The 26,158-nt window shown below is 43.7% G+C and overlaps 1 protein-coding gene across 1 annotated transcript in view; it reads left to right on the top strand.

Annotated features, from left to right (window-relative positions):
- Window positions 1-26,158, top strand: part of MRPL39 (mitochondrial ribosomal protein L39) — an 88,390-nt gene that overhangs the window by 12,105 nt on the left and 50,127 nt on the right. The window contains exons 3-4 of the mRNA XM_018562777.1: window positions 17,369-17,508; window positions 21,222-21,321. Of these exons, the coding sequence (XP_018418279.1) occupies window positions 17,369-17,508; window positions 21,222-21,321 (240 nt within the window). The remainder of the gene's footprint in view (window positions 1-17,368; window positions 17,509-21,221; window positions 21,322-26,158) is intronic.

Consider the following 26,158-nt stretch of genomic DNA (forward strand, 5'->3'; position numbering starts at 1 on the left):
AATAGATCGGGAAGTGAGCGAACGCATACCGTCGCTTGCTCACTTCTCGATCATCTCCCTGCCCTGTCATTCACGCAGCTGGGTGGATTTCAACAGCATTGTCGGGATCCGCCCCGGCTGTGGCGGTCTCAGTATACCGCAAGCTGTAGTTCCCAATATACTGAGCTTTGGGTCACGGGGAGATGCTAGTTTTCCCCCATAGTTCTCCTAGGAGAACTATGGGGAAAAACACTTACCCCATAGTTCTCTTTTAATTCTTCGTGGCATAGATTCAACAAGGTGATGGAAACATTCTTTAGAGATTTTGATCCATATTGACATGATAGCATCACGGGCCCAAAGTGTGCCAAGAAAATATCCCCCACACCATTACACCATCACCACCAGCCTGAACCGTTGATACAAGGCAGGATGGATCCATGCTTTCATGTTGTTTACGACAAATTTTGACCCGACCATCTGAATGTCGCAGCTGAAATCGAGACTCGTCAGACCAGGCAATGTTTTTCCAATCTTCTATTGTCTGATTTTGGTGAGCCTGTGCAAATTGTAGCCTCCGTTTCCTGTTCTTAGCTGACAGGAGTGGCACCCGGTGTGGTCTTGTGCTGCTGTAGCCCATCTGATTCAAGGTTCGACGTGTTGTGCGTTCACAGAAGGTATTCTGCAGACCTCGGATGTAACGAGGGGTTATATGAGTTACTGTTGCCTTTCTATCATCTCAAACCAGTCTGCCCATTCTCCTCTGACATCAACAAGTCATTTTCGTCCAAACAAGTGCCACTCACTGGATATTGTCCCAGTAGATCAGCAGTTTTTTTACATACTCAAACCAGCCCGACTGGCACCAACAACCATGCCACATTCAAAGTCACTTAAATCCCCTTTATTCCCCATTCTGATGCTCGGTTTGAACCTCAGCAAGTAGTCTTCACCATGTCTAGATGCCTAAATGCATTGAGTTGCTGCCATGTGATTGGCTGATTAGCAATTTGTATTACCAAGCAATTGAACAGGTGTACCTAATATAGTGGCCGGTGAGTGTATATTGACCTCTAACATAAACATCTCCCACCTTCTGGGTCTTTGGTGCCTTAAAATCCCTTCTTCCATTCTTGTATAAATATGCATGGCCACGTCATCACATGTTCGTACTAGAGTAAACAATATGCATACAGATTTAGGTGGTGGAAGACTTAGCCTAAGCTTGCGTGCATTTATGGCAGCGTTTTTCATGTGCTCTCAAGTGATTTTGTATAAGATATTGGAAAACCTTTTTTCGTGACATCAGTAGTGATCATTTTTCTGTTATCCGATTCCTGGTTTTTCTGTGTGGTCTGTTTTTTGTGCCATCAGAGCTTTCTTGAGCCATATCTGCTATGATATCCTTCACGGCATCAGCTGCAGGTCATACACTATGTTGCCAAAAGTATCGGGACGCCTGGCTTTACACGCACATGAACTTTAATGACATCCCAGTCTTAGTCCGTAGGGTGCAATATTGAGTTGGCCTGGTCTTTGCCGCTATAACAGCTTCAACTCTTCTGGGAAGGCGTCCACAAGGTTTAGGAGTGTGTCTATGGGAATGTTTGACCATTCTTCCAGAAGCACATTTGTGAGGTCAGATACTGATGTTGGACGAGAAGGCCGGGCTCGCAGTCTACACTCCTAATTCATCCCAAAGGTGTTCTATCAGGTTGAGGTCAGGACTCTGTGCAGGCCGGTCAAGTTCCTCCGACCACTGCCTGCTGTCAATCAGCATGGGGGGACCTGATAGAGAACTTTCTCCTTCAGGCCCCTCATCTGCTGATTGACAGCAGGCAGTGGGCAGATGCCATTCAACTTAAGTACAAACCTAAAGTCCCTATCTTGTATGTAACCCGGAGACTGCCTGTATTGATAAATGGTTCTTTTTCACAATGGGCTACAGTAATAAGTGGCGTGCCTCAGGCCCCATACTGTTTAACCGGTTTAATAATGATATTGGGGAAGTTGTTAATAGCCATGTTTCTGTGTTTCCTGATGATACTAAAATTGGGAGGGTAATAGACACGGGCGTAGACACTATAATAGGGATGCACCGATACCACTTTTTTGGGTCTGAGTACGAGTACCGATACTTTTTTTAAGTACTCACCGATACCAATTACCGATACTTTTTCTTAAAGGTGCAGATCACATTTTTTCCAAAGCAATACAAAATAATTATTTTAGGTCAGTTTCCTAATATTATGAAGAACTGTAACTCAAAAGACAACATGACTGTCAAAAAATAAGTTTACTTTGCTTAAATTGTCACAAAGTTGTACTCAACGAAAGTTAGTAAAATCTCAACGTGCCATTTGAAAAAAGGCCACAAGATGGCGTATGGATAGGATGGAAGCAGATGGAATTGTGTAGAAAAGTGAAAAAACCTTAATTAAACGGCGGTGGAAGATGGCGGACACAGGTACTCGTTTTAGACATCCGGGCATTTGCACGAGTACGAGTACTCATGCAAATACTCGGTATCGCGGCCGATACCGATGCTTGTATCGTTATCGGTGCATCCCTACACTATAACATTGCAGGAAGACAGGGATAAAATAGGGGAGTGGGCAACTACATGGCAGATGAGGTTTAATGCTGAAAAATGTAAAGAAATGCATTTTAGGGTAAAAACCAGGCAAGCAGAATACACAATTATGGATGCTCGTTTAGGGAGGGCAGAAATGGAAAAAGATTTTGGGGGTCATAGTTGACTGCAGATTAAACAATAGCATGCACTGCCAGGCTGCGGCAAACAAAGCAAGCAGAGCACTGTCTTGTATTAAAAAGGGAATGGACTGTAGAGACAAAGTGATCATTTTGCCACTTTCTAGATCACTGGTTCGGCCTCATCTGGAGTAGGCGGTCCAGATCCACAGAAAGGATGTCCTGGAACTGCAGAGAGTCCACAGAAGGGCAACAAAACTCATTAAGGGGCTGGAGGACCAAAGCTATAAGACAAGGTTGCTAAATTTAAACTTGTTCACGCTGGAAGTGAGATTAAGAGGGGACATGATTTTGATGTACAAAATGTTTAGTGGAGATGACAACATCAGCAATGTTGCCATTACAGCAAACTCCATAACAATTTACAAACTATTGGCTGCAGTCGAAAATTAAAAATAAAACTGCAAAAATGGTGGAGCCAGCTGAGGCTAAAAGCATTCCAGAGGGCTTGGCAGCAAAAGGGTTACTGCTCATCAGTAAGTGATGGCCCTAGAATGATTGCTTTGCCTCCAACATTTGCGGTGATATGCAACGTGTGGTACAATCATTGTTTTCACATGTAGACACTCCCTGCCTTGTATGTGGGGGGCTATAATTTGTTTTGTATTTTATGTCACCAATACCCCTAAAACTAAAGAAGCACAGATTGTACTACACAAGCGTCCTCTTTGGCCACAGTGGTTGGAGGAATGACAACTTGAAACCAAAAGTGACAAAATCCTTGTTGCTTCTAGGTTCATTCACTGGAGGTGAGGTCAGAAGGTGGGTATGTGCTGATCTCCCTCTGATGCAGCTGCTGACTCCTTCCATGCCAGTCCTGGGCCTTCGGGAGGGACAGCAGAGCCTGGAATACACTGCTGTGGAGGGGGGACGGCACCTTCTCAGCCCCGCACAAGTGATTACTTGAACATAAAAGCCAACAGTCCCCTGAAAAAAAAAATACTAAGATCATGGCTCTTGCTGCAGCTGTGATTTTGTTTTCACCACTTTAGAACCACGAAGTGCTCTATATGTCAGCACAGCGGTCCTAAAGTGGTTAATATAATACTTGGCGAGCCGACCATGAAGGTGCTTGTTCAGGCACCACCTGGTGTAGAGGGATAACATGTTGTCCCTTCCTTGCATATGTTCGTCTGCTTAGGCAGTTATGGTCCACTGTTATCATCAGAAAACGCATGCAGCCGCTGCTGGAGTACATGCATATTGACAGGAAATGACTACAGAGTGGCTGCAGGAGATCTGCATCCTACAACAGATCAGCAACAAAAGATGAGAGGGGAAAACAAGTTTTTTTCTAAAAAATTGACAATTGCTTAGAAAAAGAATGTTAGTTAAAGTATAAGTTTAATCCGGTTATCATTTGCCTTCCCTGGCTCCTCCTTTTCTCATTAATATGCTAATTAGGAAAATAAAACCTTTCCATTTTCATTACCTTATTTTAGAGCCGGTGATGATTACATCTGGGCTTCTCTGTGCAATGCGGGCAGATCATGGCTGGTGGGAAGTAACGACAGAGTACTGTACGTAGCTTCCTGAACACATCACAACTCCTCTCGAGCCCTCAGGCCGGGGATGCAAGCAATGGGCTGGCTTTTGGGAGGAGTGGGCTATCCTAGGCAGGCTGCATGTGCATGGTAATGTCCATGTGTGCTGCTGAGCCTTTATGGTTGAAACAACTAAAATCAAATGAATATAAGGTGTGGGCCACGAACAGTTAGGTTGGAAAAGAAGGAACTAAATGATGAACAATGTCTTCCACAGCTAAAATGCAGCAAAACGCAATGCACTGCTTTCCAGATCTGGTGAGCAAAATGATGAAAACCTGGCCTTAACCCTTTGCAGTGCCGGGGTAGCCCCGCTGCAAGAGTTGATCATTTACCTTAAAGAGTTCCTCTTTAAATTGAACCGTTGACACATCAAAAAGGCTCTTTTGTTCTAAATCTCTGTGCTTCGTCTCTGTAAAATTTAATTGAAAATATTGTGAAAGGCGAAGTAAATGTCTCTGCGAAAAGGGGAGTCTAGGTTTCTTGTTTCTAAAATATTTATCTTCATTTTTTGAGTGATTGGAAGTAAAAATTGATTCTACAAAGCGTTTTAAACTGCATTTAATCTGTTGCATTGAATGCCGTGAAATTACCATACAAATGACTTTTCTCTTTCTATTTTTTGTTATTTTCCTCCAATTTTGTGGCAGTGCAAGTGTTTGCAAGATATTTAATTTACTCCATCAGCCGTGCTGCGAGTCAGTTATTAAGTGCTTGCAGTCATGGTCAGTTCACAAATCAGAATTCTGCTCCATCCGGCAGCCTTCGAGTTGTGCGGAAGACGCGGGAACGGCAGGAGCTTGTTAATGGACTGTGTCCTCCAGAACGTGGAACTCCAGCGAAATCTTCAGCTTGCTCCCTTTAGCCATGACCCTCGGCCCCACCATGAGATTGGCCTTTGCTGTCCTTTCCATGGTAGCAGTCGTGTTCTGTAGCTTTCAGATGTTTCAGCTGTCAGCATGTTCTGTTTATATTAGAAAGGCATCATGGCACACTCACAAACCAGCATGTATGTTTATATGGCACAAAGAGTAACTGTTTTTATGCTTTATCGCTCTCCTCTTGTAGCATTCTTTTGTAGTGTCAGATCGATGAAAAAAATCCTGCAGGGGGATTGGGACCCCCTGTTAATGGCTCAGCAAGTATGCAGCTCAATTACTGTATGGTTTTCTGTGGACGCCTAAAGAATTAAAGTAGTATTCAACTCTCAAAATGTTTTTCAATAATGAATCCAGATCAGACAAATATTCATTGCTCAGCAAAGTATTTCTTTACATTTTTGCCCAAACACATGTTTCTGAATAGCTGCTCTCCAAGTCTCTCAGCTCAGCTTCCTTAACCACCTCCCGTCCATGGCCGTATGGGAGCCTTATAGGAGCGAAAGGGCGTCCTTCCCCTCCCCCTGCTCATGTGCAGCGCCCAGCGTGCACACGAGTGGGGAAACTGTCTTGAATGTAAACAGCCAGCGATAGCTGTTTACATGCAAGCGATCGGGTGTCTGGAGATGCCCAATCGCTTGTAGTAGGTGCGGGTGTGCAAACCCCCCCCCCCTCGGTGGTCCCGAGATTTGCTGCGCCCGATGCGGCTGGGACCGGCACGGTGACACTGTCAGAGAAGATCAAAGGAAGATCAGTACACGATCTCCCAATGATCTCCTCTACGCTCCTCGAATGCAGGAAGTGCTGGAGACCCCTGATGTCTCCATAAATAAGTCCATGTGATAGCAATAAAGTTAAGTGTAAAAAAAAAAAAAGTTTAAAAAAACATTAAGGCATAAAAAAAGAAGCTAAAAACGGTCACAAAAAAAAAGTAAAATAACACAACTTTTTTTTTAAAGTCCCCCCCCCCCCCCACATACACACGCAAACACGCGTTGGGTGCGCCAACGTGCGAAAACGACAGTTCCGCCTATTGTGCTGCACATTTTACATATGGCCATTAACAGAGTGAGAGCAATCATTTTAGGGCCATTCATTACTGATAACACTAAACTGATGAGCGGTAAAAGCTTTTAAAGCGTCGCCTATGATCAATTTTGGGTGTTGCCGTTTTCTGCGATTTCGGGCACAATTTTAACGCTTGATATGTTTGGTGTCTATTTACCCGACGTGACCCCAACTTTTATATTTTACCAAAAAATTGGGGTGATAATAAATGTTTCATAACATCTCATAGGGAAACGGGTTTTTTTCAAAATTTAGGGTACTTTTTTTTTGTTATACAGTAAGAAATAAAACCCGCAGGAATCTAAAACTTTTAAGCTTAAAGAAGCAGCATCCATTGTAAGGGATTTCATCGGCATTTGAAATAATTTAAAATCCTTTTGACGTTAATATCACTTTAAGCACAACTCAGCTTGGACTAAAAAAAAAAAAAATGTAAGCAGCAGCTCTGGCTGCTATACTCTCTGATCCAATGATGCTCCGCTGTGCCTCTTCTGGGTTAAATGGGTTGAACCCGCGTTCTGTGAATACTAAGGGATCTATTTATAAACAATTCACAGAGCCCAGCAAATCTCTGCGTATAGTTGCAGAAATGGACGTTCTTGGTATATTTTCTTTAAAGGAGAAGTATTGTGAGAGTAAAACATACTCTTCCCAATCACAAACCACTGATCATTCAGCTCATGGTCTTCTCTCTGCAGAGGATTCCCCCCTGCCCTCTCCTTTCCTCCAGCACTCATTGGGGGGCAGACAGGGGAGGGGGCCGGTACAGCTGGCTCTGGAGAGTCAGCTGTGAATCCCGAAATGTCAGGATCTTTCCCGGCTGGAGCGAGGAAAAAAAAAAAGGTTTGGCTTTAGTTCTCTTTTAAAAATCAAATCAATTTTGAATGTAATACTGTATTATGGCCACTAGATGGGAATAAGGAGCATAGAAATCCTTGAGTCATCATGTCCAATACTGTGTATAGGACGTGAGGATGCAGACGGACATACCATTGCTGCAGTGGAGGAGGGAGCACTGTGAAAAATGAATATGCCATATTTCTTATTTATCTGTTGAATTAAATGGAATCCTTTTTTAAAATATTTTAAAATATTAACAGAATAAGTTGTCAGGACCACGGAAGCTGACACAGCCGTTCCACTCTTAAACCGAGTTGGTGTGTGGCGATAGATTTCTGATAATTGTACTACGTTGAAAGGAGAATAAGCTCAGGACTTCCATAGGAACACATGAGAGCAATAGACGGTGCTTTGTATGTATTTGGCCCGAGGGATCACATTCACCAAGTGACACCCCCCCAGCAGAAAAAGCAGGCTGTGATAAGTGAGGATTCACAGCACACAGAACACCAGCATTGTGTTAGACTCTATAGATAAACTGGAAATTGGCAGAACTGGAACCAGTTAGTCTTTTGTCAACTCTTGGCTGGGAGTCTGGCATCTGCCCGATTTTTGACTTGTCTCAGAAACGCTGAGAATTGGTTTGTGACAGTGATTGGGGGCTCGTAGAGACTGTGTATTGCCAGAGGCATATTCTTCCAGCTGAAAAGATTATGTATTAGGTTTCAAGTAGAAAAATATCTCTTCCCTTCTGGCAGTGACATCCTTCATACTAAAAGCGGATTTTGTAAGATAAAGAGGCCCTGTCCACTACCCAATGCACAGCAAGTTACACGTAGCAGGTAAATGTATTTGCGTACCAATAAGTAAGTCAATTATTTCTTGTCCTGAAATACTTATATATTTAATCAGCTCTGGCACTGCTGGTGTGTGCGGTGGTGGGGTATTGGTTGTGCATGCCAGAAAGACGCAGCTGCCCCTCTCCTCAGCTCTGACATCAGCCAAGGTCCTGGCAATGGCCAGGGAAGCCGCATTGGATCTGCAAAGACTGTCAGCGCACATTGCCTTCGGATTCCCCCGCCACTGCCATGGGTGACATCAGGGTCTAGGGTAGGCAGCAGCTGCACCTCTAGAAAGCAAAGCTTCCGGCACTCGTGGAAGTGTAAGAGGTGATTCAGAATATATGTATTGTTTTCAGGATAGCATGGAAGGGAAAGGAAGACGCTTGCGGCCATAATTGGTGTGCGAGTGCATTTACCTGCTAGGTCTAATTTGCTGTGCATGGGGTGGTGACCGTTCCTCTTTAAAATAAAGTAAATACTTTCCTCCTCTGCTACCCTCACCAGTGATTTTTGCTTTAATGCAAAATGTTTTTTACCTGAATTCTGCTTAGAATCTGACACTTGTGGCCATTTTGACCACCTAACCCCGCACCCCCATGGCTGATTTAGACCTCATTCACACTGTAATCGGCCCACACGTACAGCTCCGTGTTGCGTGCAGCGTGCAGGCCCGTACCAAGCAGCTCCCGGGAAGGACAGGTCCTGCGCGTGATTATTACGCAGCCCCCATACTTCTCTATGGGACTACGCAACCCTACGCCCCCCTACGCTCACCTCAAGTGCAGGTCCATAGGGGTGTTTTCCGGCTCGGATGCAGACAGGATCCATCCTGTCAGCGTATGAGTACAGTCAGTTGTGCAGGGCGGGTGAGCGTAGGGGGGCGTACGGCCGCGTAGTCACATAGAGAAGGAAGGGGGCAGCGTACTAATCACACGCAGCACCTGTCCTTCCCGGGAGCTGCTTGGTAGGGCACTGCACGGAGCTGTACGTGCGGGCCGATTACAGTGTGAATGAGGGCTTCATGTCACTTTAACTCACCTTAATTTGTCCACCCCAGTGTTAAATGCACCTATAATCTGATGAGAATATTGTTAAGTGGGTTAGGGACGGGATCCCGGAATTGTGTTGCTGTGGTGCACCTTTAATCCATCTCCCATCACCCGTCATTTTGTGGTCCCATTGCTCGCCTTTGCTGAAGAAGATAAAGAGGAAGAAAGGGGTAGAATAAGTGGATTAATGTTCAGACCTTGCACATGAACTGACAGGGAATTGCAATATCATTAGCATTTTAATCCGGCATTCACTGACCTGTTTTTTTCACAGGAGCAGTCACATATATCGGAAATGGTCGTCACCTCCTGTTACATTTTCACAGTTCAATTAAGTGGCCTTTTGTTAATAATTCCAAATTAATTAGGTAGCAACAGTTAATTAAACGAACATTACCAGAAAAAATGCTATTAAATTTCTAATTTAATTTTTGTTAGCCGTTTATACCCGAGCTGCTTAGGATTCATTCCCCCCCCCCCGTTTTTTTTATTTTTTTTATTCTTCCTAATTGCAATCACTTCAATCAGTCGTGTTCGCCCATATCATCTTGCCCTTGGAGGCTTTCTGTAGAGAGGATTTTATGGGAAGGCACTAATAAATGCATTTACTCTGCAGGAAGGACTGTAACGCAGCAGCGTTTACGATCGCTCTGCACAGAACTGATAGAAGAGCATTAATGCGCCATAAATCACAAATTGTAACGTCCCCACCAAAGTGCACTCATTCAGATTTATTCGCAACACAAAGTGACAAGTCCAATTTAAAGGGAACCCCCGGGGCCCGAAAAGGAATAAAAAATGACACTCCATATAGGATTCACCTCCTAAGTGCTGCTAGCAAGTGCTGACCCATTATGTGGCGCCCAGCGACCCTCCAAAAAACACAGAGCTCTTTTATGCAAGAGTTGCTGTTTCCGGCCTACCACCTTCCACCCCATACTCCTTACAATTAGATAGTGAGGCCAGTAATGATCCAGTAGTAATGCCCAAAAGTTAGGTGTGGGCCAGGGGCAGCAAGCCATAATAGAGTGCTGTGGTTTTTGGTGGTCCCTGGGCTTCTTATAGGATGTCAGAGCTGCCTACTGTTTGGAGTAAAACCTTATTCATATGGGGTGTGCTGCCCTGTACAGCTTTAAGGGATGGTTTTTGGAGCTGTGGAAAGCTGTTTGTGAGGGCACACAACTCCAGATGCACGTACTAGGGATGCACTGAAATTACCTTTCTAACCCCGACACTGAAATTTCTAAATTTGTCAGGCCGAAAATGACTTTTTTCCCACCTTTAGGCATTTAAAGAAAATAAATGATTGTATACTATGTATTCTATTAGACATCCTAATTAGTTTCCCGGATTTTAAGGATGCACCAATACCATTTTTTCAAGATTGAGTATGAGTACCGATATTTTTTCTGACACTAATTACCGATACATTTTTGTTTATTGTCATGTCACAGTTTTTCCGAAAACAATACAGACTAATGATTTTAGGATAGTGGTGGAGAGCCAGGGCCCAGTCACAGCTGCAACTTCTGCAACCCTGGTTGTTCTGCCACTGACTCCAAGCTGTAGAGGGACTTCAAATCCCTGCAATACATTATACAGCAATGCAGAATACCACCAGCTATAGAGGACAACAAATCCCTGCAATACATTATACAGCTCAATGCAGAATACCACCAGCTATAGAGGACAACAAATCCCTGCAATACATTATACAGCAATGCAGAATACCACCAGCTATAGAGGACAACAAATCCCAGCAATACATTATACAGCAATGCAGAATACCACCAGCTATAGAGGGCTACAAATCCCAGCAATACATTATACAGCAATGCAGAAGAACACCGGCTGTAGAGGGCTACAAATCTCTGCAATACATTATACAGCAATGCAGAATAACACCAGCTATAGAGGGCTACAAATCCCTGCAATACATTATACAGCAATGCAGAATAACACCGGCTATAGAGGGCTACAAATCCCTGCAATACATTATACAGCAAGGCAGAATAATATGAAGCTACATACTCTGCTCCGGGGTGTCGACCTGATGTCTCCAGGGTCGCGGGAGGGCTGCGGAGGGATTCGTGGGTGAATGCAGGCGGTGCTTCCCAGGAAGGAGGGGGAGATGTTTGTGCTGGCGCTGTAAACAGGTGCCATGTGGTTCACAGGAAGGCTGTTAAAGTCCCCAGCAAGCATGGGACCTCAGACAGCTGCTTCATTTAAAAAAATTTAAAGCGCTGGTATCGGCATTTGGTATTGGGGCATTTTCCCGAGTATGAGTACTTGTGAAAATGCCCAGTGTTGTTGAATCCCTAATGGATTTAAAATAATCTGAAAGTTCTCCTTCAGGTCCACTGAAGCATTGGCCTACTGTCAATCAGCAGAGACGGACCTGAAGGAGAAAGTTCAATTTTTGTCTGTGTACCCATTGACGGGGTTTCCTATTCCTGTCCTGACAGGAAGCGGGGTGACAGAGGCTCCACCCCTTTCCCCCGCTCTATCCAAAATGAAATAACTTTTGACTAGAGTTTGGTTTTAAGTTACCGAAATTGCAGAAAACCAAAATCTGATTCATGGTTATGTGTCACTGTACTTCATATAATTTTATTGCTTTTTGCTCCGCTTTATCAAATGGGCGGCGTATAAAACCCCGGCGGTGGGAAAAACGTGTCATTTTCTATACATTATGCATTTTTCCTGAAGTGCCCTTTATTCGCAATGCATAAATAGTTTTGATTTTAAATATTTTATGAGGAAGATAATTTTCCCGAGTTGCTTGTATTTTAACATGCTCAAATTGAGAAGAATTTGACTTTTTAAAAATGTCCCCCGTAAGCCTGGTGAGAGGCAGCTGTGTTGAGGGACGAGCAGCTGTCGCGTACGCCAGATTTATATTCATGTGTGAACACTGAGGGAAGCCATCTTGTAAGCTGTAACTAATGTTCCAGCAAACAGAGGAGAACGCTGTTGGGAAGCGCCAGCCAATATTTGGTTCATGAAGCAATATTCGGAGCTGCACACAAACAAGGGAGCCATTTTATGAGCCGAGTCAGTATTTGTGTCTGCACAGATATTGTAAAAGCAATATTTCCTATTATTGTAATTATGAGAAACGGTGAGCCGGGGAAATTTAACCCAAAGTGCACCGCTGGCTCCATACAGCATCATAGATCACTGGTATTGCTTTTTATACTGTGTAACTGCTGGTCGTAACTGGGGGGTGGGGGGTATACTTTTATTAAAGGGTATCTGTGGTCAAAAACTAAAAATAAATCTGTATTTCTATATTGATTTTCCATAAGTTCTTTCTCACTCCTAATAACCACATCCATCTAGTTGTAAACTTGAAGCTGCCCATGTGATGTATTTTCTCAATACAGTGACACAATTTCACTCCGCCCTGTGAATATGCACTTCCTTGTGTCACCATACTCAGAGCCAGAACTACAACTCAACATCTGCACAATGTAACATTAGCATTGCTTACTGAAAGCAATGCATGATGGGTTGAGAAATGGAGATTGCATCACATCAAGCAGCAGGGAAAGAGACGCAAAGCACCGGGACTCCAAAAGTTGTTGGAAGTGATGGGCAGACGGCAGGCGGCACTCACTACATAAAAGGTTGTTTTTTTTTTCTTCAAGTACGCTTTCATTGTATTATCAAAACCAACTCTAGTATGTATTCCTATTACAATGCTGATGTTATAACGGGAGAGGATATGCTGGGACTTTAATGTTCATTTCTGTAAAGGAGAACTATAATGTGAGTGATTTCCACTCCTCCTCATAGCCGACCTGTGACAAAGAAGCTGTCATGGGGAGGCTCTATTGATCCGGAAGTGAGCAGAAACTTGCAGCCAATCCGCTCACTTCCCGTTCATCTCCCTGCAGTGAGCTGTGACTGTCAGGGATTCCCCCACCTCCCCTATCCGATCCTCCAGTGCTGAGTGGAAGAACAAACAGGGGAGGGGGCGGGCACAGCTGGCTCTGCCTCTAGATAGGTAGAGCCAGCTGTCACTCACACAGCTGGGTGGATCTCGACAGTATTGTCGGGATCAATCCCAGCTGTGGCGCTCTCAGTATCTTGCAGACAATAGCCCGCTATATACTGAGCTTTGGGTCACGGAAGGAGGTTAGTATATGTCCTTCCATGACCCTTAAGAGATCTATGGGGAATAACACTTACCCCATAGTTTTATTTTAACTACTGCAACTCTCTAGTGAACGGAAAAAACATAGTTAACTTTGTGGGGGAACTTGTTTTAGAATTTATTTTAATTACTGTCCCTCCAGGGACAGGAAACCGAAGAGTGCCAGACCACAACGGATGTTAGAGTCCATAAAAAGTTTAATCATTGCGTTGATTAAACATCCAATAGCAGTGATCTATGATGCTGTATGGAGCCAGCGGTGCACTTTGGGTTGAGATTTCCAGTTTACTGTTGCTCATAATTACAATAATAGGAAATGTTGGCTTGTTCTGAAAATAAGGAAAACTGAGCTTTTCTTTACAAAATAACAAGTCCAACAATTATGACTTTCAGAGGGAGAGTGGGAGGCTCCCATAAATCTGCATGGTGGGCCTCCATGGGCACCCGGCACCTCTTCTGTTATTTAATAAAGACCATTCAGAAGTCTTACGTTGTATTGATTTTGCTGCCAGATTACAGTGTTGTTATTTAAAATGTACATTTGTGTCCTAGTAGGGAGCGAGGTGGGCCTCTCTGAATATCGATAGCCACAATTAATCTTGTTTTGTCAGGTGCCCCAACATAATTAAAATTGATTGTTTTGTTCTTAATGCACCGATCTCCCAATGTTCAGTGGCAGGACGCATGGCGTTCCATTGTCTATTGGTTGCTGACCTTGTGTACGCTTTCAGCAGATAAGACCAGGACTGGAGTGCTTTATGCTTTTATTCCCAATCAGACAGCTTAGCGGCTTGTTTATAAAAGTCTGAATTGGTATTCTACTGCACTGATATCTCCATCATCTGCACTCAGATTTGCCATGGTTTGGGGATCAAATATTCCGGCATTAAAATGTTACAGCAAAATCTTATTTTTTTTTTTGCTGCAAATGACACAATTGATTCTCTTTGAGGAGGGAGAGAAAGGAGGAGGTTTCCTCGGAGTGCCGTTTTCTTTTCTTCCTCTCCCTTGGCTGTCTTTTTTCACCTTTTTTTTATTTTTATTTTTTATACCATTTGCAATCACAACTTCCCTTGTCATGCTAATAATAACTTTATAAAATAAATTTATAATTGAAAGCAGACAATGTGTGAGCAAATTAAAAAACATATATATTTATATATTTTGCTAAACTTTTTAAAGCGACCCTATCACCGTGCAAAAGAGTTTCAGGTAGGTCACATCCATAAAACACAGTAACTACTTGCCTTGCCCACATTGATGAATGCTCTGATCCTAAGAATTGGTCCCCTGAGGTCCACTGGGCAACCAACATTTCTGGGAGGGTCGATCTTCTTGGGGCCCCCCCAGCTCTCAGTGATTTTCCCCTCACTGCTGTATTTTTATAACAGTGGAGATCAGTAGAAGGAACCACTGAGAGCTATGGGGGGATCCAGGAGATTAACTCTCCTGGAAGTGTTGGTTTCCCAGCGGACTTCAGGGGCCATTTTTATGGTGGCATTCACCTCTCCACCTCATATCTGCTGAGGAAGTGGGCTATATGCAGAAAAACGTGTTGAGAACCAGCTATCCTATCATTTACAGAATCATGATTCAATTTAATATGCAACACAATGATATATTGATGCGATTTATGCTGATGAATTCCTGTGTGGAGGTGGTCATATATGTAAACAGTTTGTGGTGGACAAGATAGATTAAGATAGATATAGAGAGAGATATACACATACACACAGTGTGTGTATATATTAGGGCTGCAGCAACCTATCGATTGGATCCATAATAAAAGATAATGTTGTCAACGATTCTCATTATCGATTAGTTGGTTTTCGATTAGTTGCCTCAGCTGCTCTGCTCCTGCATTCTCCTCACTTGTAGCCGCTGCATACTGCTGTCTGTGTCCCCTTCGATCAGAGGGGACACAGAGCGCTGCAGCCGGCACCCAGCGGGGAGTATAGACTGGTGTGCCTCTGCAATCCCCCACTGCTGCCCGTGATCCTCCTCTGGTGCCTCCTCTGCTTCCTCTGTGCCTCCGATGCTGCCCGCGATCCTCCTCTACTGCCCCTGTCCCTCTGCTGCAGTGCCCTGTGCCCCTTGTTCTGCCAGCTGGCTATTGTACCTGCCTGCTGTCAATCAGCAGAGGAGACGACTGCGCTACACATATTGGGTATCACCGCATATGCCAGAGCGAGAGCAATAATTCTGGGGCCAATATTAAAAAAATATATAAAATGTTATTTTGTCCAATTGCGTTGTGTTATTTTAAATAAAAGTTTGGTTATTTTATTATATTGGCTTAGAGTTATACAATTCAGATTATTTTAAATCCATGAAACTAATTAAAATGTCTAATATAATACAAACAATTATTTAAGAATTTTTTTTTATTTTTTTTTAAAAAGTGGGAAAAAAGTTAGTTTTTGATTTCAGCCTGTCAAATTCTGCTGCGGGATGTGCTTTGCCATTCATTTCAATAGCACCCCAAACGCTCTTCCCGCCTGCAGTGTAATCGCCCGCACTGGAACGCGTGGTACTGTAATGCCGTGAGTTCCACTGTGATGCGATTGCAAGTAAACGTCATGTTTTACTATATAATGATACATGTTATTTTTTACATATTATAGATAACATCAATGATTATTGCTATCTTGAAAGTCCCATTTATTTTTGCTAGTGTCTTTTGATACAAGTATTAAGAGTTGTCTTTTACATACATAGTACCTTGTATAGTGACAGGGTCACCAGGGTAACCTTTCCTGACAGAACCATGGGGGCTGCCATTACTAACTTTTCATTCCGAAAATGCTAGTTACTTGCTAGTAGTCATCCGGACCTTCTGGCTTCAGGGCCGGTTCACACCACCAAGTCTGCATTCCAGCGCTTTTGGCCTCTGGAACGCAAGACGGTCAGCTCCCTGCATTCAGGAGGGGGCGTGGCTTGCATGGCACCACAGCCACGCCCCCATACCCGCATTGCAATCGCCCGGAACACAGACACAGTGTCTGCGTTCCGGTCGAGTGTGTTAAGCAAAAATACTGCAAGCACTATTTTTGCAGAGCGCACTGGTCCGGAACGCAGACACTAACGTGTCTGTGTTCCGGGTGCGGGAAATCACACTGCGGGCAGGGGGCGTGGCTGCGGTACCATTGACTTCAATCCACCGCCACACCCCTGAACGTAGGGAGCCGGCCGGCGTGCATTCCAGAGGCCCGAACGCACTGTAACGCGAAGTTTGTTGTGTGAACCGGCCCTCAGTTGACTAACCCAGAGCAAGTTCTGACTTTTTCTGATTTCCTGCCCTGCATACATGTTCAAGGAAGCATTGAAGCCATAAAGTAAGCATAAGAGTCATACAGCTAGCATACGAGCCATACAACTAGCATACGAGCCATACAACTAGCATAAGGGTCACACAACTAGCATAAGGGTCACACAACTAGCATAAGGGTCACACAACTAGCATAAGGGCCACACAACTAGCATAAGAGCCATACAACTAGCATAAGAGCCATACAACTAGCATACGAGCCATACAACTAGCATACGAGCCATACAACTAGCATACGAGCCATATAACTAGCATACGAGACATACAACTACCGTAACATACGAGCCATACAACTAGCATACGAGCCATACAACTAGCATACGAGCCACACAACTAGCATAAGGGCCACACAACTAGCATAAGGGCCACACAACTAGCATAAGGGCCAAACGACTAGCATAAGGGTCACACGACTAGCATAAAGGCCACACGACTAGCATAAGAGCCATACGACTAGCATAAGAGCCATACGACTAGCATACGAGCCATACGACTAGCATAGCGGCCATACGACTAGCATAGCGGCCATACGACTAGCATAGCGGCCATACGACTAGCATAGCGGCCATACGACTAGCATAGCGGCCATACGACTAGCATAAGGGCCACACAACTAGCATAAGAGCCACACAACTAGCATAAGAGCCACACAACTAGCATTTTCAGAACAAAGTTGGCACTGGCAGCCCTCATAGTTCTAGGAAAGATTTGCTTTAAGTGGCTCTTCTAAAAACGCATGATAAGCATTCTGATGAAAAGCAAAGAGAATTAGGCTTTTATGTAGCAGATTTGGTCTGGAGTTTGTAAAAAGCTTCCTCCATAGAACGTGATTAATGTGTCAGAATACATGATAATTCACCTTTCTGTGTGGGGAAATGTCATGCTTTTATTTTTAATGCGTCTTTCCAGATCTCAGTGAATGGTACTGCGACAAGTCTGTGTTGGCAGTGGTGGACGGCGAGGTTTGGGATATGTATAAACCTCTCACTAAATCCTGTAATATCCAGTTCCTTACCTTCAGCGATGAAGATCCAGAAGAAGTCAATAAGGTCAGTAAATCTTTATTTTCAGTGTTTTCATAGAGATAGCACAGATGTTTTACCTTTGGTGGAAGGCACACACTTATTATGTGGTTATGTTTGTTTTTGCCCTCTTTCATATCTTCTGAAATCCGTTTAACCCTTTTGCTCGCAGAGGTCATTGAAGCCCTAAATCCCCAGACCAAATTCATCAGTCAGTATGGGTCTGTTAACTTGACTATATCTCTGTGACTAATTTGCCTAGCTAAATATTTTTTTTTAGGAAAATTAGCATTTTATTTGGTACACTGTTAAAATAAAAAAACCTTGTTTTTGCTTTTTTTTTTTTTTTTAATTATAGGCTGACAAATGCACAAAAGTGTAAAAACAAGGTGTTTTATTTATTGCTATTTTATTTTACAGTGTACCAAATAAAATGCTTTTTTATTTAGTGATAACTTTGTCAATACTTAAGATATTAATAAATGCATACATTTTTTTTGTAAGGGGTTGACAACTATACTTTTATTTTATTATCTATGGACAAAAAGATATACAATAAAAGAAAAAAAGTTTTTTTTCTGTTTTGACCAGCAGTAAGAAAGCAGTTTTACTGTAAGTATTAAAGGGTTTCTAAACCCTCAGTTTTTTTTTTGCCTATATCTACTGCTAACAAGCAGTAGATATAATACACTAAAATGTTTCTGGTACAAAGCATGGCAAAGAATGCATTTTATTGTATAATTTTGTGTTGTAAAGTAGCCACCACTCCAAGCTCATTCCCGCAATGGACCAAAATAGTTTATTAATTTGTATTGAGATTGTAGTCTATCATTCAACTGAGCTTGGAGCGATGACTACTCTACAAAACACATAAGGACCATGGGGAACAGAAGTAGCCACCCTCTAGAAAGGACAGTGTTAGTATGAATTCAGAGATGATTTGAGGCTCTACAGCCGAGTGATACACATATAAGATACATTTTTGTTAATAGTTAAGGTACTTGAATGCATTTTTAAGATTTAACTCCTGAGTTTAGTGTCACTTTAAGCTTTGTTGACAGGACACTACCTGTGCTGGCATATCAAGGGGAGCTATAGTAATTTGGTTGGGCTTTTCGACCTGTCCAGTGAACTGTTCACCCTGAGAGTAGTTGGCTCCTGGGTTTCTGCTGCACCCACAGATGAGAGATTTTTCACCGTATCTGGACATCTTTCATCTCTCACATCTCTTTCACGTCGCGCCTGGGTGCCTTTTTAGTTTTCACTGTGTGTCCATGCATAGTAGAACTTGGAAGGCCATGCTGTGCCTCTTTATGCCTGCAGAGCTTAGGGGCTGCACTCTCTTTGTCTGTCCTAAAAAAGCATAAAGCATCAATAGGAGGAATTAGTAACCGATCCATACTAGGAACACGACTTCTCTTTCCTCCGTTCTCCATAATCAATACAACAGTCAGATTGACACAGATCACCGGTGAGATTGCTCAGCTTCAAACCTTCTTCCAATAAGCCTTCCTTTGTGCAGTTTATTGGCTAGGGGCTCCCGGGGCCTTGTTTGGACAAGTATTTATATGCTGATTAGAGACGTTGCACCAACGCTGACTTTTGCTTTTACAGATGGAGGACACCTGTAAGGAACAATAACTTTAGATTTCAGATGAGTAAGGTGGATTGTGCTTGAACACATATATGCTTTTTAATTATAGAAGTCTTAATGGTAAATATGTACACCTGAGAGGTATTTGTCTGAGCACATTTAGTGATGAACAGGAGGAAACCAGCTTCTCATTTAGTTCTTAATTCATTCTGAGGATTGGGGCTTTTCATTTCCAGTGAACATCACAGTCTGCAGCTATGGATTACCATCTCGCCACACGCTAAGTGGCGCGTTGTTTACCAGCTGTGTAGAACACCGCTTCTTTACATTGAACCTCTTGCTGAAAAGCTTTTTTCTTCCCCGACTTTCAAAGCTTTCAGTATTTCTTCCAGCAGTAAACAAGTGCAATGTGTATCAGATTTAGCAGTAGCTGAAAGTATGTCTAAACCCAGGAACAAAATTGTTCTACATTGCAGCTTACCGGTTCTTAGATGTGGTGGCTGCGTTTCCTATTTAAAGGGAAATTGCAACCTGACCTTATTTCACGTTACAGCTTGAATACGGGTATAACATGGTCTGAAAGTAAACCGAACCTAGGCTAAGTACTTTACCTGCAGTGCAGATACATACCGGAAGATCCTGCCAGAAACGTATGCACTAATTCAGGGGTGCCCACAATGTTTTGTGTTAAGATCTACTTTTTATATGACCAGAACAATGAGATCTACCAACGAATGGCATCGCAACGCACCTCCCGCAACAGAACACAGGGTAGGTGCGATTGTGATGAACACACTCTAAAAAGTGGTCATCAAATTGCATGTTTTGTCACTTGTTCACTGGAGGTGGATTACAGCATGGAACACAACACGGAGTGGTTGTTGTTGTTTTCTTATGTTGGGTCTTGGATCACAGTGATGAGTATACTTTACCTGCAGTTCAGATACATACCGGAAGATCCTGCCAGAAACGTATGCACTAATTCAGGGGTGCCCACAATGTTTTGTGTTAAGATCTACTTTTTATATGACCAGAACAATGAGATCTACCAACGAATGGCATCGCAACGCACCTCCCGCAACAGAACACAGGGTAGGTGCGATTGTGATGAACACACTCTAAAAAGTGGTCATCAAATTGCATGTTTTGTCACTTGTTCACTGGAGGTGGATTACAGCATGGAACACAACACGGAGTGGTTGTTGTTGTTTTCTTATGTTGGGTCTTGGATCACAGTGATGAGTTTGAGTAGTTAAATATATGGATTTACTTATTTCACTTATTACTAAAGAGCATTGGATATATTGGACACTTTCTCCCATCCCTCTCTCTCCATCCCTCTCTCTCCATCCCTCTCTCTCCATCCCACTCTCCCCTCCCCCTCCCCCTCTCCACACACAAATACATATTTACATATACATAGCCTGCGGTACACAATGCCACCTCCCTCTGATAAAGAGAACCGCTTACCCGGCCCTAGACTGTGTCTGATGTGTGTGGCCCCAGGGCCCCGCTCGCTGGCATCCCCAGAGTGGAGCAGCGACACCCTGAACTCTGTGCAGCACAGCTTTCTGTGGCAGGGGCTCGGCCAAGTCAGAGAACGGCACCCGGTCAGCAGCAGCTGAGCTCCCAGATAAACGGAGCAGCCAAATCAAACTTGCAATGGCGACCGACCTATTGTGCACCCCTGCACTAAGCTGTCACTTCCTGCGCACAAAACGGAAATCTCAAACTATTTTATCAGTTCTCCTCGGTGTACTACAGAGCACCTGCCCAATTAAGCATTTTGTGAAGAATAGCCATGGGGAGTTTTGGATGTGGATTGTTCACTTGCTCCTCAGAGACTGAAAATAGTGGTTGATGGAGACATTTTACCTTTTTTTGTTTCTATGTGATACATTTTACTGATTTATTGAGTAGATTGTTCACAGGTATTTGCAGAGTGTGCACATGTAGTTTTTCATTCTACTAATGTGTATGTAATATTTATTTTTAAGGCTGTATGTTGATTTATGTCTACATTTGCTAATATATCCTTCTGATATTTATGTGGAGCAGCTCGGAGATCTTTACAGGGTAAGGTGGAACAGTGAGTGTTTTTGAATGATAGTAATGGGATTCCTAATTCTTTTTTCCTGGCTTTCAGGCATATTGGCGTTCCTGTGCGGCAATACTGGGACATGTGTTAGAACAAGCGTTCAAAGATGATTACATGGTGAATCTTGTCCGAGCTCCAGAGATACCTGGTGAGCTTTCTAATTTTTTTTTTATTGAAAATGTTATTGAAAGTCTACCTGAAGGTCTGTTAAATGTTTATCAGGAGGGTTGTGATGTATGAAAACTATGGGCACCTCTGTGCTGCTGTTCAGTCTGCCTTTTCACAGCCAGAAACTGGGACTGTAACTGAGAGTGACATCCAGTCTAAGCTTCCTGTGAAAGGAATTAAATACCAATTAACATTTATTTAAATCAGCGAAATACTGTACAATTCAGTTGCATCAAAACAAAAGGTGTGCGAGGTGTTACAGTTAATTTTCTTCAGTAAGTAGCCACAACCTGAGTTCCCCGTCCAGCATGCTGGAGAGCAGTCTTTCTCAACCAGGGTGACTTCTGACTTTGGGGTGGCCCAGTCAATTTAGAAATGTTAGCCTCCGCCCAGGCCTGCTCTGACTCCCATTTTTCTGCCATGCTAATGTAATGGTATGTGTCACGGGTCCGTGCACAGGTGTACCCACACGGGAAGACCAAACACGTATGACCACGCCGGACAAAGCAAATGTGTTATATACAGTTTATTTGTAACCAGCAAAACCAAATGAAACCCCCAAAAGCAAGCAAGAATAAGTAATGTGACACCAACCAAATAGAACCACGAACACCTTCAAAATATAACAGGCATGACCAGGGGAGCCAAGGGATAAAGTGTCAGGGTACAGGTAGGTAACAGGACTTAGGTCTGGAAGTTGGTGACAGCAACAGGACTATAAGCAGGTAATGGCAACAGGACTATAAGCAGGTAATGGCAACAGGACTACAAGCAGTTAATGGCAACAGGACTACAAGCAGTTAATGGCAACAGGACTACAAGCAGTTAATGGCAACAGGACTACAAGCCGTTAATGGCAACAGGACTACAAGCCGTTAATGGCAACAGGGCTCAGGACTCGGGATACACAGGAAATAATAACAGGATACTGAGCCCTAGTCCTGACTGCGGCGAGGGTATAAATACCCTCCCAGGAAGCACCAGGTGTTGGCTAAGTGCCGACAGCTGGGAGACACCCGCAGGTGAGCACTGGCTGCAGGTTCCAGCACCACCCAGTGGTGGTCTGGTACCTAACAGTTCCTGGCTGCCCGGAGACACCTGCAGGTGAGCACAGGAACTGCAGGACTTAGCTCCAGCGCCACCTGGAGGCGCTGTGGATCCTAACAGTAGGACTCTGATGTGAAGAGGGCTTCTAATGTGAAGGGGGTTCTTCGTTTGAAGGGAAGAACTCTGAGGTGAAAGGAGGGGACTCTGGTATGAAAGGGGGGCCTCTGATGTGAAAAAAGGGAGCTCTAATGTAAAGGAGGTCTTCTGATGTGAATGGTGAGTCCTAGTGTGAGGGGGGACAACTCTGATGTGAAAAAAAGGGGGCTTTATTGTAAAGGAGGTCTTCTGAGGTTAATGGTGAGGGGGAAGAACTCTGATGTGAAAGGAGAGGGCTCCTGACATGAAGGGGGATCCTATTGTAAAGGGGTGTCTTGGATGTGAAGGGTGGAAACCCCACTTTTATATGCTTTTGTGTGTGATTTTCCCTTAATATCTATACCATACCCCTATCTGGAAAAAGGGGTCTGGTATTGATTTTGGAGTGGCCACACTTTGTTTTTTGCATTTTTACATTTAAGTTAACATTTTAGAATGGGGTGCCTCGAGATTTTCCTTCCTTTCAAGGTTGCAAAGACTGAAATAAGGTTGAGAAATGCTGCTGTTGAGAAGGACCCTTCCTCTCTGTGTGCAAGCAGTGGTCTTCCTGCAGAGGTCTGACCTAGCTGAATAACCAGCTGTAGTTCGGACTCTGCACCTAGCATTTGGGGCCTCTCCGGAGAGATCACTACTTCCCCACAGAGAGCAAGGCTCCTTCTGTACAGCATGCTGGCAGGGGGCATGTCTTTGTACTTGAGATGTGGCTTCATTTACAAGGAAAACGAACTGTAACTTTGCACACCTTTTGTTGCACCCGAAATAAGCTGATTTAAAGCAAAATTCCAATTTGAATTTTAGCACCCTGTTCTGTTGAGTTTTACCACTTTTAGTTCAACTGCTCCTGAAAATACTGGCTGCCTGGCTGTCATTCAGGGGCTTTGGCTTTAGTATGGTTACTGTCACGGAGTGATAGTATCTGGAACAATCATAGAGTTGAGACCATGCTTATGCCAGGTCTAAAGGAGGCCAACAATTGCAGCCCACATTTTTCTTTTATAACAGGTGCACTTTGAAGCCACCCTACGGAGAATGAATTCCAAATCCCCCAACTGCTAGCTATTCAATAACCTAAAAACAAAAGAAACAAGATTCTTCTAGGATTTGGAGAGCAGCATTCGGTAGTTGCATTTAAGGCCAGCTAATAACTCATACTAAGGAGGACCACTTACTCTTTCTGAAGACCACTTCCTGTTACTGTCTCACCTGTAGTGATGTCATATGTGACCTGTCACATGACTGCAGGTTTTAGCTAATTAACTGGGGCTTTAGTTCATTTGTTTACAAATAACTAGGGATGGGTGGAGAGGGCACATCATTTTATTTATTTATTTTTTAAATTAATTTTTTAACTGGAGATGAGCATGTTTGAGCAGTAAGGAAGTTCCCTGTTTTAAGTGTCCATGGAAATGTGGGGAATGGGTTTCCCTGACATCATTGCTCACCTTTGGCCTAAGTCCAAATATGGACAGTCATGTCATCATAGGGAACTCTGTTCCCAGAGCACTCTACCCGCCTGCCCATTAGCATGGGGCTAGGGTGCAGTGGGGGCTGGGGTTGGGGATGACCACTATTATTTAGCATATGGTCTCAGCTGGTAGTGTGTTTGAACCGCTGCAGAGGGATCACTGCTTCCCCTTAGAGTGCAGTGGTCCCAAACCAGGGCTCAGGCTTTTCTACTCTGAGACAGTTTTGGACTGGTTTTGAAGGAAAAGTGTAAGACATTAAAGAAGAACTCCAGGATTTTTTTTATTAACCCTTGCAGTGGGGCTGCCCCCTGCAAGGGTTAAGTTCTCATTTGTGTCTAGGTTAAAAAAATCCTCTGAGCTGGCTTGCTCTTGGACCGGTCCCTAAAGCCTCTCTCCCACTCCTCTGCAATCGTGTTCTATACACAGTGTACAATAAATGGATATCCCATTGCACACAAGACCGGAATCCTACTGTAGACTGTAGAAGGATGCTGGAATGACGTGCGTTTGGCATTGCACAAAGTCAAACATAGAAGAGCGAGAGAAGTCACCCGCACAATAGTGACGTGCGATACCTCTGGTTCTGGGTGAGGTATTCCCCAGCCTTGCCCCCGCCAAACGAAGCCCTGCGTCTGCCGACCGAAGCCATGCCCTCAACCCGGTCCCCACGCTAGTGTGAAGGAGGAAGGGAGGAGATAGGGAGGAGTCTCCGTGTCCCTCACTTGCTGGTCACTGCTGAGGCATCGAGATCGATGGCCTCAGTGTTTTTTTTTTTTTTCTTTTTTTGATTGGACAGCTTGGACCAATGGCACTATTCCATTGGTCCAAACCATCCACACACACACAAAGAGTAGAGGCTGTGTCAGCACTTTCCTCCATAGTTTAGTTACACAAGCAGTGGGGAAGCCCGCTGCTGTGTAACCTAACTACCTGTCAAAAGCCGGATGCAGCGCTGCCTGTAATTAACATCCAGCACTCCGTCCATGACAGTTTACACAGCGCGAAGATTTCCCTGCTCTGTAACCTGTTACAAGCCGATCTGAATGGAGAAAAAAGCTGTCAGCTTCAGACTTGAAGCTGACAGCTTTTTCCTACATAATACTAGGTGAGGCTCCCCTGACTCCACGTCCCTGCCGCACACCAAGGCCCAATGCATCAATAGGTCCTTTTATTGACGGCAGGTACACATAGCATCACAAGTATGAGCAACGTTTCGGAACCTACCGAGGTCCCTTCATCAGGCAAATAGCATAGCGGCTGGTCGTCATGCTGTCAAATAAAAGACGTATTGGTGCATTGGACCATGGTGTGCGGGCGACTATCTCTTCAGTGTATAGGACGTGAGGGTGCTGAGGAAGATTCCAATGCTGCTGTGGAGGAGGAGACAGGCGCTGTGACAGCTGGCTGACTTGGAGCTTCGGGTGATTATATCTTCGTTATCTTTCTCCCTAGACACAAATGAGCATTTAGCCCTTGCAATGTGGGGGTAGCCCCACTGCACGGGTTAATAAAGTTTTTCTTTAAACACCCCTTGTTGATGCATCTGAAATGTATTTAGCTGATTTTAAGCTGAACCTTCAGTTGGACTTTTAAATGTATTTGTTTATAACAATGCAAACGTCATAATCCCGCTTGTACCCACTAGATGACTGCTTGCGTTAAATTTTGATTTTTTTCTTCTAACATTAATTACCCATGTAGAGCAGAAGAGAGAAAGAAATGGATGTGGACATGAAATAATATGTGAGGTGCCTAAGCTGTGTTAATTACTGTGGTTATTACAGCGAGTTAATGAAAACAAGGAATTGTAATGACTTGGTAATTAGAGGGGTAGTGTAAGGTGGGCAGTGCCAGGGAAGGGAGATTGCATATTGTGATCTCTCATTACACAGCCTCTACCCGGCATCTGTCATAATGAGACCTCAGCCTGGCTCACTTCATAATTAAATATGCGCGTTGTTTGTATATTTCCAGCGTGGCAATATTCCTCCCGGTAATTGTCACTTTTCATATTGTTGATATGATTGGGGTTACAAACTCATTCCTCTCTTTTTTCCTTCTGTTTGGCATAATGAGCTGTTTGTTCTTCCACATAATTCTACCGACTCCAATAACTCTATCCACTGTGGAGAAAGTCACCAGAGCTTC

This window comes from Nanorana parkeri, unplaced genomic scaffold, assembly GCF_000935625.1.
Source record: "Nanorana parkeri isolate BGI_ZX_2015 unplaced genomic scaffold, ASM93562v1 scaffold599, whole genome shotgun sequence".
In the NCBI taxonomy this organism is placed as follows: domain Eukaryota; kingdom Metazoa; phylum Chordata; class Amphibia; order Anura; family Dicroglossidae; genus Nanorana; species Nanorana parkeri.